The sequence below is a fragment of the Plectrocnemia conspersa genome, unplaced genomic scaffold (assembly GCF_051122295.1).
Source record: "Plectrocnemia conspersa isolate PC_06_02 unplaced genomic scaffold, ASM5112229v1 ptg000002l, whole genome shotgun sequence".
Classification (NCBI taxonomy): domain Eukaryota; kingdom Metazoa; phylum Arthropoda; class Insecta; order Trichoptera; family Polycentropodidae; genus Plectrocnemia; species Plectrocnemia conspersa.
In genome coordinates, this window is record NW_028277166.1 from 24688498 (window position 1) to 24706520 (window position 18023).

The 18023-nt window shown below is 30.3% G+C and overlaps 1 protein-coding gene across 11 annotated transcripts in view; it reads right to left on the reverse strand.

Annotated features, from left to right (window-relative positions):
• The window catches only part of Hers (Histone gene-specific Epigenetic Repressor in late S phase), a 386163-nt gene that overhangs the window by 250010 nt on the left and 118130 nt on the right, over positions 1-18023 (reverse strand). For 9 of the 11 annotated variants that reach the window (XM_088205906.1, XM_088205909.1, XM_088205908.1 and 6 more), the window contains exon 2: positions 10939-11237. The exons of the other annotated variants lie outside the window; for them this stretch is intronic. In XM_088205906.1, the coding sequence (XP_088062032.1) occupies positions 10939-10960 (22 nt within the window). In that variant the 5' untranslated portion in view covers positions 10961-11237. The remainder of the gene's footprint in view (positions 1-10938; positions 11238-18023) is intronic. 11 annotated transcript variants of the gene reach the window in all.

Genomic DNA, 18023 nt, shown 5'->3' on the forward strand with positions numbered 1-18023 from the left:
AGTATTCAAATTATTATTAAAATTTTAAATAAATGATAAAAAATACGTTTTGCATGTTTCACTATGAGAAAAACATGTTATAAATACTGAATAATAATATAAATATATGCTAGTGAATAGGTAGTGCATAATATGTATGCATATTTAATTTATTAAACAATCTTCCTTACATTAAGGTACTTCTATAAATACTTTATACGCTGATCATTGATTGTTTTGTCTACTAATAAAAATATATTATTACTATTATTTCAATTTTGGGTAAAATCCAGAGTTTTTACATGCATATAAAATACACGTCGAATGTGATTGATTAACTCATATATTCACTCATTATTTCCACCACACAGCGACAATGTGATAACAATCCGAAGCACGTAATAGCGCACGTGCAAGCTGACACACACGCACGTCGGAAGGCAAATAATTCAAAAGGAACTTCAACGCGACTGAGCCATTCACGCATCGTGACACACAAAACAATAATAAATAACAACAGTTTGGGAAGCTCGAGCGTCGAATTTCGCGCGCCGGCTGGCCGGCTATTAATCACGGCCCGATAAATAACTCAATCGGCCCGATCGACGCTAATGATGATATATACACGCTCTCCGGCTATTCCGGATCCACCTTGACTTGGTCGCAGCAATAATTATCGCAGGTGAATGCGAAAACACACACTCGCATCCCTGCATTGACTATGATTTATCATAAGGACGCGTTAACGGATTTTAATGAGCGCGCGTGTCGTGACTCGGCTGAGGTGTACTTAATCTGCGCGAGCGCGTGTTCAACGTGAATTAATAGAGCTCGAGGGTTGTAATGTAAGTAAGTGATATGTAATCGATTAGACATCTCAAAACGTTTGTCGCCGAAGTATGTTTGGTCTTAATTTATACCTCGTTTGTGTGTAATGTGGTTTGATCGTTGTTAGATCTTGTTTACGCGACCATTTTTTACCTACAAGGGAGTTTCAAAAAGTTCGTAATATTTTATAGTAGCACTCTCGGTTAGCGTACTTAGTTTAAGAACAAAATTTTCCTTAGTTTGGTTTCAACACAGTGGGAAAAGATATTACTAAATCTAGAAGAGGCAGAACATCTGCTGAATTATGACCTCCTGGAACGTTTGGAAGCGTACATTTCATTTCAACTAAAAAGGTTTGTCGAAAGATTTAGAAACATCGTTTCTAAATTAAAAGTAATCAATTTAATGGACTGAATCATCGGTAGTATAGAGTCGTGCCATTAGTTTTTTAGGGTGCTTTAGAATTTTTTCTAGAAAGTAAAAAAAAATAAGTAGTGATTATTACTGTTTCATTAAAAAATATGTTTCATCATGGCTAATTATTCGATAGAAACATCCATTCTTTCAACTTGCGACCAATAAGTTTCCATCGCCTTTATTCAATAGTCTCCCTATGACTCTTATCTATTCTCTAGAAGAGATAAGGGTTATTAGTCGAAGTAGATATATTTTCAAGAGCTTGACGTAGCGCTCAAGTATCGTTGAATGAAATATTGTGTATGAATAAAAATATAATACCCTAGCCATTTTGGAACTTTTTTATATCCATTTGTGTAACTAAAAAGAGTCCATGAATATCAAAACTATAATATGTCAGTAATTAAGGTATCTAAATGGAAATTTAGAGCTGTGTTAGCGATCTACTTTTAAGAAAACTTGGTTCAATTTGAGTCTATGCCAATTACCGCTGATTAACGTAAATCGAATAATCGAATAAATTTAAGTAAAACATTAGGAAAAGACACTATGAATTTAGAATAAATATATTTTATACGGAAATAAAAAAGTTAATTTAAATATCAATTCATTTAGTCTCCTTATTGTAAAATTAATTCTAATTTATTTCAAGTGTTTGCTCCTTTAAACTGTGACTTCAGGCATTGTTAAAACGATAAGTATTGACAAATGTAACGTACTTATATAACCAACGTTTAAATTATTTGCAAATAAGGAAAATGTTTTATAATTTGGATTTTATATAAAAATACGTATGTTTATTTAAAAAAATAAAAAAGTCACTCATCCATCAATTTAAGCTAAATATCGAAAATAAAAAAATATAATAATATTCACGTTTCTTTGGCGGGAAAAATATTCAGAGACACGCGTGCAATTAAAAAAAGCAACTCAAGTCACTGCATGGGCAGTGGGAGAGGTTCCAAATGTAGGTCAAGTGCAACAAGTGAGAATTAACTATTGACCCATACGTTTGTACATCGCCATGCTACACGTGTGGAACTTAATATGTTTGGTTTAGAGATTTATAATAAGAAAAAAATGCATAAATCGATGGATAAGTGTATAAATTAAGTAAGTAAGTTTTTCATTTTGTGAATATAAACACTTAATTATATCAATTCAGTACCTGAACGTAAGTAATAGTCTATATATAGATTGTACATACCCGATTCTACAAAGCTAAGATTCAAGCAAAGATTAATAAAATTGTTTTGTATAGATACAATTAAAATTAAACTATAAATAAATAATTTAAAGTACCATTACTGATAATTACATTAAAATTTATTATTATACATCATAGCTTTTAATAAGTTTAGAAATCCAATAAAATCTTGGTATCATAATGAGACGTTAACGGCATTGAGAATATTAATGGCGTGCCTAGCAAAAGCATATTTGGAGTTAATTGACTTGAAAGTTCTGCAAGCGTTTGAGAATATTATAGCCTAACTAACATTAACCCTTAACCATATAGGTATCATCAGATGCGTTGCATTTTGAACGTTCGAAATATTGAACGAAATATTGTTTTATAATTTAAAAACAATTAGGATTTTATTCTGGAATCAACTTATTACTGTATTACTATTTGATATTTGTAGAATGAAATAAATAAAAAAATAAAACGTCAGTGAATTCGCCTTATATATTTTAAAAGCTTCATATTAGAAACTTCATGCTGTGGTATGTTTCATAGGAATATAAGTTAAATGAATTTTTGCCACAAAAATAATAATTAATCACATGGCAATTACGCCTTAATTTCAATCATTATTGTTTTGGGTTGTTTTAAAAGTAAATGTAAAACACAGTAATAAACTAGTATACGAGTTAGTCATTTTTATAGTGATATTTGAACCATAAATAATCAAACATCAATGGATATTATTTGGAATCAATTTATTACTGTATTACTATTTGATATTTGTAGAATGGAATAAATAAAAAAATAAAACGTCAGTGAATTCGCCTTAAATATTTTAAAAGTTTCATATTAAAAACTTCATGCTGTGGTATGTTTCATAGGAATATAAGTTAAATGAGCTTTTGCCACAAAAATAAGAATTAATTACATGGCAATTACGCGCTAATTTCAATCATTATTGTTTTGTGTTCTTTTAAAAGTAAATGTAAAACACAGTAATAAACTAGTATACGAGTATACGACTATATCATTTTTATAGTGATAATTGAACCATAAAAAATCAAACATTTATGTTTGGTTATTTATGGTTCAAACAATTAAATTAAATTAAAATATTAAAAAAATAAATAGTGTTAATAATTAATTAGTATCTATACGTAATTAAATTAATATTTTTCTAAATTTATAAATAAATAAACCACGAAGCAAACGCTTAGCGATATCTTAAAGAAAATAATTTATAAAGATATATTATATTATATAATAATAAATAAAAATGAATTAAATCAAAGTACAATTGAACAAGCAATTGTTATACTATAAAAAACGTAGACAAAATCCAAAATATCTCAAATAGCTGATAATATATAATACTATATAACAATCGTATTTATCGTTATTATAATTATGAAGTATTTAATCCTACATATTAAGATTTAAGAAGATATTTAATATTAATAACCAAATTGTTATCAAAGAAAAAAACAAAAAACATGTTTTCAAGCTACTATGATACTATAAAATTATTATTTTTTTTTATAAACTTTACAATCATTCATCTACATAGTTAATAATAATATTGTCTATCAATACTTTTTAGTTTAATACGCATTCGAGATTATATTTTACTATTTAAAAATATTCATAAATACAAGTATTGAAATGTAATATCATGATTCTTAAAATGATTGGATAATTTACATAAAATATAAATACATTTTTGTTAAAAATATTTAATGAAGGAATTACCTTTATTGAAATATAAAATTTGCCCAAACGAGAGAAGTTTCAAAGACCATACAATTTGGCTTTATGTTTAAAATATTGGAACTCCGCAAAACTTTTAAGTAAAATAATCGATTTAAACTAGCAGTATTTTTATATGATCTGCTTTTATCTATATAATATTTTGGCATACTAGGTTTTTTCGTATACCAATTATACACACATGTGTTGTTTCATAACTCATGGTTATTATTATTTTATTACTACATTCAATAAATCACATATTTTATACAATTACTTATATGTATATACCAACGCGTTCTATTATTAAGAAAAAAGAATTGCAATAAGGTTTCACATTATTGTTGATTTAAATAATGCGTATGTACAATTATTGTACATTGCATTATCACGAGAGAAATTTGCTTAAGCAATAAAAAGATAAAACGAGAATAGTTAACAGAATTATGGATTAAAAAAGTAAGGCGACGATATAAATAATAATTAATCAGCCGGCGATGAAACGTACTAGACCCTTTTTTTGTCGCTTCATTTAAAATTTTGCTGAAATTGAATCAATCGAAATAATAAAAATATAAATTTCATTAGTATTTGACGGATAAAATAACAAACTAAGAAATAATATATGTTAACCGACGTTTCATGATTTTTAATAGAGTCGGTAAACCTTCCGATCGACGAATTGCGGGGTCGGTGATTTATTTATTTAGTCGGTGAACTTTCCGGATCTTTTTAGAGCTCCGTTTCAGTTCTCATATTATTTCCCAATTATTATTGAAATTTTATAAGTACTACAATAAGGGAGTAATAAATAACGTTTATTGCAGTTTAACATTGCTTAGAAAGCAGATAATATGGGTCAAAAATACACTTTCCAATAGTTTCATTTTATAGCGTCAGTAAAACAATATAATAGTTAAAAGAGCCGTGACTGTTTAATTTAAGTGGAAATGGAGCAATTAAATACATGTAATAAATGCTGCCTACTAATTGTGATTTCTGAACTGTTTAAAAGGATACGCGTATTTTTTAAATTTATTTGAATTAACTAACACAAAAAATATATTTATTATTTATAAAAATATATTATAGCAACATATTTTTATGAACATTTATTTATTCGCATTTTATTTATCGTATTCAGAAAGGAAAGTCACGGTACAAATTCAATCTCCAAGATTGTAGTTTTATTGGATATTTACGAGTGTTAATTATGTATCTAAATATATAAACATGCTGGTATTATTGTAGACTTAATAAATAATAATTTATTATTAATGTTCAATTTACTTTATTGGAATATATGTTTATGGTATATTTAGATTAGTTCATATATTAGGTAATCCTTCAATAAATATTGATTTTTTAGTGAAGAAAAAATCAATGTATGTACCATGTACCAATCCGGGATGTAATTTTCATCTACCTCCCGGTCAATTTATTAAAGAAGCTTAAATGGAAAATATTCCAATAGCCCCCTTTTCACATCGTATGCATTTTGATTTCATTTTCATCTAGAAAGTGTTGAATAAACATAAATGCGGCTCTTTATGGTTAATTTTCAGGTTCAGCAAAATTTAGCGTTGCTTAAACAATATATAATATATGAAAAATTCTAGAAAAAAAAATATGGTACTAAAAGTATTTACTATAAAATTAAACGCGCCCTATCTCGATATAAACAGATTCATATTACCATAAAGCAGAGTATACAACGAAGCTCGGTCTGACCTTGAACTGGCTCAAAGTTTAGCAACAAAGCGCCGTTAAGCTCGATTGTTTATAAACAACGAGTTCGAGCGCTTTCGTTTAACCGTGGGGATATTATTGTTTGAGGAAATAAAAAGAGAAACAGGATTTGTGATCGGGGTAAGATTCGTGCGCCCGATGTAGATGTGACATTTCGGGATGAGACACAATGGCGGGACGGGTCGGGTTCGAAAGGTTCCCACGCGGTGACTTTGAGTCGAAAGAGAGGCAGTTTCATTGCAAATTAATTGCGAAGATCGGCACCGAGAATACGCAGCGCTAAACTGGCAAACAATCGCCGTGGGAAAAGGTCCGCCCGGAACGTAAGTGTTGTCAAGAGCGAACGCGTATTTTATGATACGGCTTTTTGAGCGAGTAGAAACACAAACATTTTTTTGAACGTCAAAGGGTAGTGTATGTGTTTTTCTGCTTGCGGCGGCTCCATACTTGGAATGCGCTGATGTTCGATTTGGATGACGGTAAAAAGTGATTCAATGGTAAATTAAAAATTCCAAGAGATAATGATGCTGCAAAACAATGTGCGGTTAAGACCAAAATCGTCATTTTTTAATTACTGCGCTATATAATATAATGACATGCTAAAAACATATACAACTTAATAATGCAAACAAACTACTCCAATGACTAATCAAATTGCAAAAGTAAGTTCTATATAACGATGACACATAAATTAAATATTTATAATAGTCATCGATGTAGCGATAACAATCTTTGTTGCGAAAAAAAATGCATTTGCACATTTTGAATATATCTTTAATTTGATGATACATAAACATAACGGATTGTATGTAAGCCACACAGAGATAGCATCGCTAACGGAAAATCATCTTAAGACGTAGCCATAAAAAATTCAAATTCTTTGCCTTAAACAACAAGTTGAATGTAAAACATTGTAGTTCTCGGGTATTTATTTTTAAATTTATATAAACGATATAATTAGCACTAAGATCGCTTGTTGGCCGCCGCTTAATTCCATACAACGACCGCCTTGGGAGCAAAGTCGTCCCCTGACGCAATTAGGTCGAGCGTTCCCAGAGCGAAAATGGTAGAAAAAAAAGGATTTGTAGGACGCAAAAGGACGAGTGAAAAGTTTTTGCGTTTCAATATAACATAAGTTACTTCTCATAAATATTTTTATACTATTCGGTAGAAAACGTTTATATTGTTGGAATATGAGAATCTGTATTCACTATAACTATTTTATAATAATAATAACTGACTCTTGGTAAAGATAAATATATATTTTGTATAAATGTAACATAAATTTAAAGGTTAAAATTACGGAAGTTCTTACGTTTATTATTAGTTTTTAGTGTGCAACATACATATAATATATTTCAGCATATAACATTTGCATTTGAACCAAAGATCAAATAAATATAGGAGCATTGGTATTTAACTTAGGAGCGCTGCCATTTAACTGCTAGTCAAAAATTCTTAACTAACGTTTAGTAACTTATAAAATTACCACTATATTTTTTAATATTAAATATAATACATTATGATACTCTTTATATTCATTAAGTGTAATGCTTGCAATACACTCTCTGGAAGTTGTCCGAACCGAAGTTCAACTGAAGTCGGCCGAGGTCGCCGACTTCCGAGTAGCGGCCACACTGCCACAAATTTCATATGCAGTCCGGACGGCGGGCGTGAATGACGTACGCAGGGCGGCTGCTGTCATGTACAGCCGGCATATTTACGCGCGATTGAAAAATGTGCCAAATAATCGCAATTTTTAAATTGTCATAATGTTAAAATTACGCTACTGATAATTATAAAAGTTTGTGTGGGCATTCACCAATACAATATCAGTGAAAACCTTTCGGTCGTAAATATTCAAATTACGCAAAATCTTTGTCGGCTTTTGCAAAATGCCATAAAGCATAAAAATGATACTTCAGAATACGAACACCACATCTGTGACTATCATAGAATATGTCGCCATCGATTCTAAATAAGAATTCGTTATGGTGTGACATTTATATAAACCGATCTGGGAAAATACATAAGGATATTCGAAACGATTTTTTTTAAACAAAATCAAGTACCACTAATTATTTAATTTTATATGAAAAAAAATATAATAACGATATCTGTTAGAAGAATATACTATCAAAAATATAATTAATCCCTTTTGGTGCCCTAAAATATGCAAAGTCTGTTAAAGTCCCCGATAAGCATGTGGTATTATAACTTGACCACGTGACCACGATGCAGCGCTCGACATGCGTGTTAACCATAGAACGCTTATGCGCATACAATTACGCTAAATTGAACCGAGTTACTCGTTCTTTCTCAGTTTGCGAAACACCATATCATTATCTCTCTCACTCTCGTCACTTAACACGCGAGAGAACGAAAGGGGAAGTATTTTACCGCTCGCGCTCGAAAGAGCAGCTCAGACTTCGGTCCCTTTGACTTCGGTCCTTTTGCCGACAATGTTCGGAAGCGCTCGAAGCTGGCGAAGTCGACTGAATTACCCCTACTTAACCTCCCGTTCTCGGTAACCTCGGACAACTTCCGAGAGATTTTAGACCAAACTCGACCGAAGTAACCCCGAAGTAAAACACTATATTCTCCGTCCTTGGCCAACCTTGGCCAACTTCCTGAAAGTGTAATGCAGGTATAAAAATATGTAAAAAATAAAATAAGAGGATAAAATCATTTTTTTAATACTCCAATGAATTAGGTTTTGGGGTAAAGCACTACATCTTAATCATAAAGCGAATAATCTGTAAAACCTCTCATACGGTGAGCCCTGGCATCATGAAATATGCCCAACTTATTATGTTTAAAACTTGCTTGATACATTCATCTATGGATTTATAAAGAAGTAGAACAGTAGATAATGAACACTAAGAAGCTAATGTAAGTAATACAAATTATTTACATAGAATTTAGAAATTTCTGTTGCCTATTTGTAACATTTATGACTCTCTGATGTATTTATTATACACTATCATGAGTTAAGGAGCTTTGAAATATATAAGACGCCATAATGTGTAACACTATTGCGTAAAATGTGAAATCTAATGATATCCAAATCCCACGCGAATCCTTATAGTAAAGTGCTAGTATTGTATAAGTTAAGTCCTAGCTCAATTTAATTTGTCAGCTCAATATTTATCCATGATACTAGAAAGAGCTCAAGAAACCTAATCTTAATTATTATTTACTATTGTGATTAACTCTGACTTTTCCTATTACGAAATTTAAAAAATATCGTCTGACAAAAACCGCAAGAATTAGGTGTAAAAAAATATTTTTAATTTTAATATTTTTTTAATATCTTTTATATAGAAATGTTGTCATCTACATATCCTCTAGGATTTTGTAAACGACGTTATGATATTAAAATTATTATTTTACTTCAATTTCAACTTCAATTTCTAAATATTTTTTTTACCATAGTTGTGATTTTTTTAATTGTCTGCATTTTTAAACAAAACTAACAAACTTAGCTAGGATATTAAATTGTAAAAAATCATGTCGATGTGATTAAAATTAAGTCAATATCGTGTCCTAAAAAGTGTATATCCTACATGAATAACCAAAAAATGTACAAAAAACATTTTTATAAACCTAATTTTAATTTTAAAACGTATATAAAAATGTTTTAAAATTAAAATTAAATTTCTCTTTGCTTTTTATCTAAGATTTATTTTAACAGAATTAGATTTTTTTATGTTTTGAATAGACGCCACTTCAAAAAAAGATAGCGGATTTGAGTAACTAACAAATTTAGCCTAAATATTTAAAAATTCTATTTTTATAATAAATTTCATTATTTCATTAAACTTAGATATATTAAGATTTATTTTTAAAATAAGTTTTATATCAATATGAAATAAACTACGGTTGATATCGTTTTATCAAAAACCTACATAAATGGAAAAAATATGTTTTCCTTAAAAATTTTAATCTTCCTTTTAGATTTTTAAACGGAGTTACAATTTTATATTTTCAACATCCGCCATTTTAAATCAAGATGGCGGACCAGACTGGTTAACAAACTTAGTTGAGATATTTGAAAAAAGTTTTATGTCGATAGAATAAAAAACTAACGAAAAAATTTAAAAAATCTCAAACGACTGAGGGTGGTTTGGGTTTCAAATGAAAGTCGATGATACTGCATTGAAATATTAAATAAAAAAATTTAAAAAAGGTGGTCCATGTGAAATTTAAGCCCTATGATTTATTAGCAATGGTTCTCACTACTTGTCATTCGTGTTAGATTTAACTAAATCAACTGTTGCATACAATTTAATGACTAATGCACACAAATGAATTATAATATTGGTTCAAACATAACAGAAAAATTAACAATTATATTTATCAAATATATAATGAAAAAAATATCATTGATTTTAAAAATAGTTTACTGAATATCCCTTTTCACTGAAGTAATTAAAACTATATAGGTAAGTTTATAATACTTTTTAATAATACAAGTTGTACAGAAATAAAAAATGCTTACACTAAAATATTCCTTTTAAATTAATGTGTTATTATTAAAAAAATATTAAAAGCTATAAACTTGCTGAATAAAATAAAATTTAAACATTTTCATTTGGAAATATAATATTCCTAGATTTTATATCGGATTAAGACAACATTTTAAAAAAAGTTACCATTTCCATAATATTCATTTGAGCCCTATATAATATACTAAGCAATCTTTAGGTTATTGTTAAAATTCTATAGCGATCCAATTGACGAGAAAAGCTACATATCTGGCTAATTAAAAATAATAAAAGATTTTAATTGACTAAATTTTCAATATCGGAGGTTCGTTCATAAGTTTTTTTTATAATGTTTGGTTAAATAATATTGCCAATTTAATACATGTAGCCTACAATAATAGTATATCCGATTTATTTATAAAGAACATAGAATTCAAAGAACATTAATAAACGTTTACGTAGTAAAAGCCCATATCCGATATCCAATAGAATTTTTTGGATGTTTGAAAGGGGAAAAAATCTTCAAGAGCGCTAATGACAAACCTGTTTGACTGGATACCTTCATCCTTACAGCTTCCAGTGGGGTCTTGCGGTAATTAAAATATTTCTCCACGCACAGAGAGAGCAACTGTCACGAGTCGGTCGACACTGACGTTTTAATAGCGCCGATATGATCGCAATTCGAACGCATGTCGAGGCGAGACATCGACGACACAATATCACTGCACGTATACAATATATTTATATATTTAACTCGTATATATAAATTCACATCACAATGTATTCACAATAATTAACTGCACTGTAATTCCGAGTCACATTGTATTATCGCGAGGGATTAACTGTAAACGGATTGAGCAAATTATAGTATGCAACGATGAATTCATCCGGGTTTAAAATTAAACACGTTCATACGTATCAATATTATTATTTACGCTTTGATACCCATTGCTAATGGAATACTCCAAAATAATATCGCACTATATACATTTACGCAACCGATGATTGCACGCAATCTACTAATTTAGCGTGATCGAATTTCATATCAATAAAACACATACCAATTATGTACAATCAAAGTTAACATTGTTGATGTTTATTAATCATCAATCAAACACATTCACACTCGATTACATACATCGTTTTTAATGTTATAACACTGTGTAGGATTTGAATAGCGATACAACCAACTCTGAATTCGCAGGTATGAAAACGGGAAAATTTAATCGAGAGTTAATCTACCATGGTCATGAATGACCTAGCACCAAATTGAAAATGGTTAGGTCGTAGATTATTCGAGGTCACTATTAGGATTCGTAATATCCTTCCTAAGCACTTGACCATACCTAAGCTATTTAATTATTGGGATCTTATGACCGCCACAAAATGCTAGGAAAATTTGGTGACTAAGCTTAACCGTAAAATGTTTGTTTACAGTAAAAATTTACATCAAATATAGAATTGACATTTTTTAATGTTGACTCATATACTAAAAATCTGCCGCGCAGTGCGAAAACTGGGTGTTAACTCATAAATCGTATTTTTCTATGCATATTAAAACATAGAGTTTGAAGTTTAGAGCTCAGAGTTAATTTCATTGTTATCTTTTTAAATACAAGTACATATCGAAGCACATGATTATAATCACCATTTATTGTGAACAAGTACCGATATGGTTTAATCCAAAATATATTAAACTTTAATCCTATAATCGATTCCTGCAGCAGAATCAATTTTTATTGACAATAAAAATTTGTCAATAAACAATAGCACCTAGTATTTGATAGCTATGTATCGATGAAGAATATAATTTATTCATAATACATTAAATTAGCTTTATATGAATGATAAATTAATTAAACTATATAACACAATTAGTCTCAATGCGATATCCCAATTATCTCGGTGCAGTGTTTTCGATGCGAATACAAAAATAGATCTGTATTTTCACAAATGTCAGCTAATTGTTATGAAAAGGTCATACATAGATGACCTTAAATCGCATCAAAACTAACGAGTCTTATTATCTCAATGGAAAGGTCGAATGGTCCTCGCAACTGGATACCATATATCCATATATGCTTTAGAACTTGCTAGTATAGTAATAAGCTTATTATATATTGACTATTTGGAGTATTTTTTATGAAGTCTATACAATTTCCTAAACCATTTTTACTTAATAAAATATTATTATTGTTAAGCATTGTAAAATGCTTGAGCATTTCAGTACAGTATTGTGCTTTTTTATCACCATTTATTAAACTTTTTATGTAATTGTATTATTTTATAACATCAGATAGTGTATTATTATTACACTAGTTAGTGAATGTACAAATACCGGACCCTCAACTTTTTGAGCTATAAATGTTTTTTATTCGTTCTGATTTTTTAAAACTTGTTTTAGTATTTATTTGTAAATATTATATATTTAAATCTGAATAGTTTAATTTTAAAAATAGTGATTGTTCAAGTAATTACTTATTAAAAAAAAATATTTTCTATGCTACTGTTAAATTTTTGCACGTCCGCGTTCGATAGATATGCGGTTGATCAAAGCACATTTTCAACCGTTCCCGCGTTACTGTGTAAATGTACGTACCATGTGAACGACTACCTAACAATTTTAAACTATTAGAAAATATATGTAGTTCTTTCTGTGGAAAAACTACGTAATATTTTCAAATCTTTTGAAAATAGGTTTGCATAAAAATAAAACTAAGCATTTCATATTATTTAAAAATAGGTTTGCAAAATGTCAGAATATTAATAAAACAAAATAATTTAAATTATTTAAAAATTGGTTTCGCAACTGAGCTAAATAATAATAAAAAAACATATGGTGCACATCCTTTTATTCCTCTTTATGATATCTAATACCGGGGGCTCGGAAATCAATTTTATTTTTATTATTAGAATTAAATATATTTCCTTTGTTTACGTATATTATTATAAACCGTACATACAGAGCGACACGATTTACAGAAAAAGAAATTTAACGTAGGGCGTTTTATTTTTGAAGCGAGCGCGCTCCCGGAAGCATAAGTGGCTCAGAACAATAATTATATATAAATAAATAATAGATTGACTTTCAACATAATTTTTACATACATATATCTATAGAATTGAATAGTTTTAAAATATAAATAAAATAATCATTACATAACTCGGAAATAACCACAACGACTATGCAAGTATTGGTGTTACTTATGATAATAAAACTGATTCCCAGAATTTAATTTCCATTTATTGTTATAACAATACCCATTGTCTTGTTTTAACGCATTATTAGATTCACAGTAATACTATTTTAGATGTCAATAATAGCAAGATAATAATTATAATAACAATCATAAGAATTTCAGGTATTAAATATGGCAAAGCATTCATTCAGATCCTTTGCCATTTAAAAGGGCAACTCATCAAGCCGCAACATTCTGTAAGCTGTCTTTGAATCGCTCACTTGGACGCGCTTCACCGTTCAGAGCCTTACAAATTCGCGAAATAGCCAAGGAGTGCCTCCATTATCGCAGCTTAATTACTTTGTACGAACGCAAACACGCCAACAAACAAAGCGCTGCATCTCAATCGGATTTCCGCCCGCCCACGGACGAGATCTTCAAACGCCGTCATCCATCCACTCCGACGCTTTATTAGCTGAAACGCTGAAACCGAGTGGGCGCCCCTGAGAAAATACCGCTCGACGCCCACGATGCCGCTGAAAAGCCGAACGAACTTTGACATTCACGTTAACACATTCGCAGGGCTCTGCATGCAGCGCTTAAGGAAAATAGATAATATTATAACGTTGTTGTATGGTCGTTTCCTATTTGAGGATGGCGTGGGACGTGCGTCATCGCATTGGCGCTGAATTGAATTCTATCCATCTATCGGTAAAGGTAACACAGTTAAGGGGAAAATTGTAGATGCACGTCCAGAATTTAGTGTTGGGATAAACTAGTACGTGTCGTATTGATACGTGGATAAAAGAAAATACACGTTATTTTATTTGCGAAAATTATGTATATTTTAAATACGTTGCAAGAAGATACGAACAGAGCTTTGATAAACTAATTGTTTAGAAGTGAAGAAAGAAACAGAACGAAAGGAGAGAGCCCCCTTTTATTCGCCGACGGATCTGATCAAAAATATGACAAAGGCTTCTTTGTCCATGCTATTAAGTATGGCCTAGAATCGTGAGGAGAGGATACGTATGGGTTCACGCAGTTTTCATCGCGACACTATCAAAGTACAATCCGTTAAATTAGAATAAAATTAATAAGATATTACATTATTTTAATAAAATGTTGTTGTGATCAGTAATTTCAAGTGTTTAAACATGGCAAAAAATAACAACAAAAAACACTATAAATTTGAATGGAAGATTTCGTTCTAAGTTAGGTGTTTTTACGCACTTGTATGGTGTATGAATTTCACAAAAAAATTGACAACCACAGCAACCAAAAACATTTGTGCCTTTTATGGTTAAGTTTTATTGGTTCGTCAATTTAAAAAATGGTTCAAAAGATATAAATCTGGAAATTTTTGTTTGTAAGACAATCCTAGAAGTAGGACACTAAAAATCATCGCTACAGAAATTGAAGCCAATACAGAGATGTCGATTCAGGAGTGATTCAGTTTTAAAAATATTGGTAGGGTGTAGAAACAAGGCGTGTGAGTACTACACGCACTAAGCGACGAGAACAAGGCGACGCGCCTGCCTCATATTGCGAGAATCACGCGAGAAAAAAATTTATGCTCTCGGATGGAAAACTGTTGCTTATTCTTCATATTCTATCGATATAGCACCATAAGATTACCATTTATTTAGGTCTCTATATCAACATTTAAATGATAAAAAATATAATAGAAAAAAACATTTCTTTCTGAATATTTTAACTCACAGCTAGTTGATCGATTGCTTGATCGGTGGGAAAAGGTTGTATCTGTCAATGTGGAGTATTTTGTATAATAATATTAGAAAATAAATTTATAATTGGAAAAAAAAATATTAAGAAAAATATTTTTTATATAAAATAAGTATATTAAGAAAAATATTTTTTCTGGGTTTCCTAATATTTACATGCGATGTGTAAATGTGTATTTTTCAGTGAAGTTATGTTCACTAGTGAAGTCCAAATACATTTTCACAAGTAGATATATATTTATATTAGCGAAAATGTAATTTAAATTATATGCTGCTCTTAAATGTCTATAAAATTTGACAGTTGCGAAACGTCCATTTGCTGTTCAAACCAAAACCTAACCTAATGAAAGTTTTAATACTAATTATAGTTTTAGAATTTTCAGTAGAGCAAATCTAAAATACAAATTAAGTCAACTCATCCCTCAGGAGGAAATAAGCGAAAGAAGAAGTACAGACAGGCGTCACATATTGCATATTGCTCCATAGATATGTGTTTATTAAAATATTTTCAAACCACTTCTGATATAAGAGCGTGGTCAAGGTATTTTAAAACCGAATTTTGATCAATAGAACGGCGCAAAAACAATCGTCACTTTGTATAAGTCAAAAGTTCACGTCATAATCAATTAAATCGTGTCGGCGCCGTTACAGTAAGAACGCTCGGCAACGATCTTTCCCACTGCAACGAAGACTGTTTATCAAGCAAATGTCTTTCTAGAGCCATGGACATATTTCGTTGGTTGAATAAATGAGTGCAATAATTAGCTGAATGATTATGGTTCTTCAGGGCTATCCAAACCAATGAAAAAGTGGGTCTCCAAGAGACAAAGAACCGACGGCCAGAGAAACGTGCCACAGAGAGAGTAACATTGATAGATTACGAGACCTTAAAGGACCACCCACTGAACATCATCCCTACGCCAGCTTCTTCACCAGCGCTCGGAGAAAAACAATACTCGCCCACAATAGTCTGTTGCAACATATGTAATACAAAAATAAATTATTACCAGTTTCCAGCGTCTTTTTGGGTATGGAGTCACACCTCGTGGGCTTTTTGGACCTTTACGTAAAATATTTGAAGGATTTTAAACCGGTCCATGAAAGATACGGCCTAAAATTAACTAAACGTGAGATTGTTTGGGCTCAATTGTGAGGCATTTACGAAAGCATGATACTTGGGTACCAAAGCAATTAAGCGATACAAATTTAACCGTTTAAACGTGGGACACAATATATTAATCGGACTACGAGACAGACTCTCCTCTTAATATAATGTTACCCTCTTCGGTCTGTAGTTACACAAAGCAGAGAACACAATCTAGGCAGACGTATATATTTATTTACGAGCGAGGCGACGAATGTAAATATTGAGCGCAAAGTTTGAGAGCCGCTGCGCTTCGCGGCCACAGATCACGTGGCCTGTAAACAAGAGCGGTCACGTAGGGAGCAATTGAAACGTTTCTACGCTTTGTACCGGAGCTTATGAACGTAGAGTTTGACGTTCGCGCTCGGATTGTGACGACGATAATGCTGTTAATGTACAAAATTCTGGGAGATTTGAACTAATATGTATTTGAAACTTGTGCGAAGTTTTCAACAAATTGTATATGTTATAATTAGTATATAATAGATTTCCCCATTTATATATAACGCACAGTTTGAAAACTGACGCTGATTATTAATAACTTACTTGTGATATGGAACTTTTTACAGAAACAGTATTGTTTCTTTAATTATCATAACTGGGTACTATTAAAGTGTAATTAACGAAAATACGATAATCAATTTAAAAGTTATTAATTTAATTGTAAATTAAAATTGAGTTACAAATGTACATACATGTAAATGTTTTAGAATAAAAAATACGTGAATATTGCGTAACTCTTTTAGTCCCAGGTAATTGGCTTATAGCTTATGCGAATTATTTTTTGAAAAAATCATTGATTTGCATTTTTCAACAAATTGTGGGTTTTGAAAATTTGTAACATTTTTTATGTACTCTTAATTATGTAAGGTGATAAAAATCAATAATATTTAGTTGTTACAACAATAAAAAATAGATTATATTTCATATTTATTTACTAAAAAAATAAAAGATAAATCAAGTTTGATGTAAAAAAAACACCCGTCAACGTATTTTATTTATTACTTACTAAAATTATTACAATATACAACCTATCTTTAGTTGGTACTAGAATAAGAAAATGTTTATTAAAAAAAAAATTCGCGCTTTTATATTTAAATATAATTGTGACTTACATATTGCTAATATTTAACTTGTTAAGTGAAACATATTCCTTGGAACAATTGGACAAAAATATGTCTGAATTGAGATAAAAATGAACAAAGAGTAGAATGAATTTCGCGTATGCAATACGTGCTATTGTTTTTACTTCGTCAGCCATCCCTATCATAAACGGGGGCGATCATCACCGGCGGCACGGTTATTTCTTTTTATTAGATTTTTCATTAGAAATAAAAATAAGCTTAGTTTAGCTTAAAAAATAAAAAAAAATCGATTTAGATATATATTTTAAAAATAAACACTATTGTTTTGTGACTGCACGTGTTTATAATTATTAATATTTTGTATTATATATTCTGATATTGCATCGCAATCGTATTAGTTCGATTTATTTGATCGAATACTACGACTGAGCCTCGGTTATTTGCATACTTCTCGTCAGCTCTTTTGCAGATATCT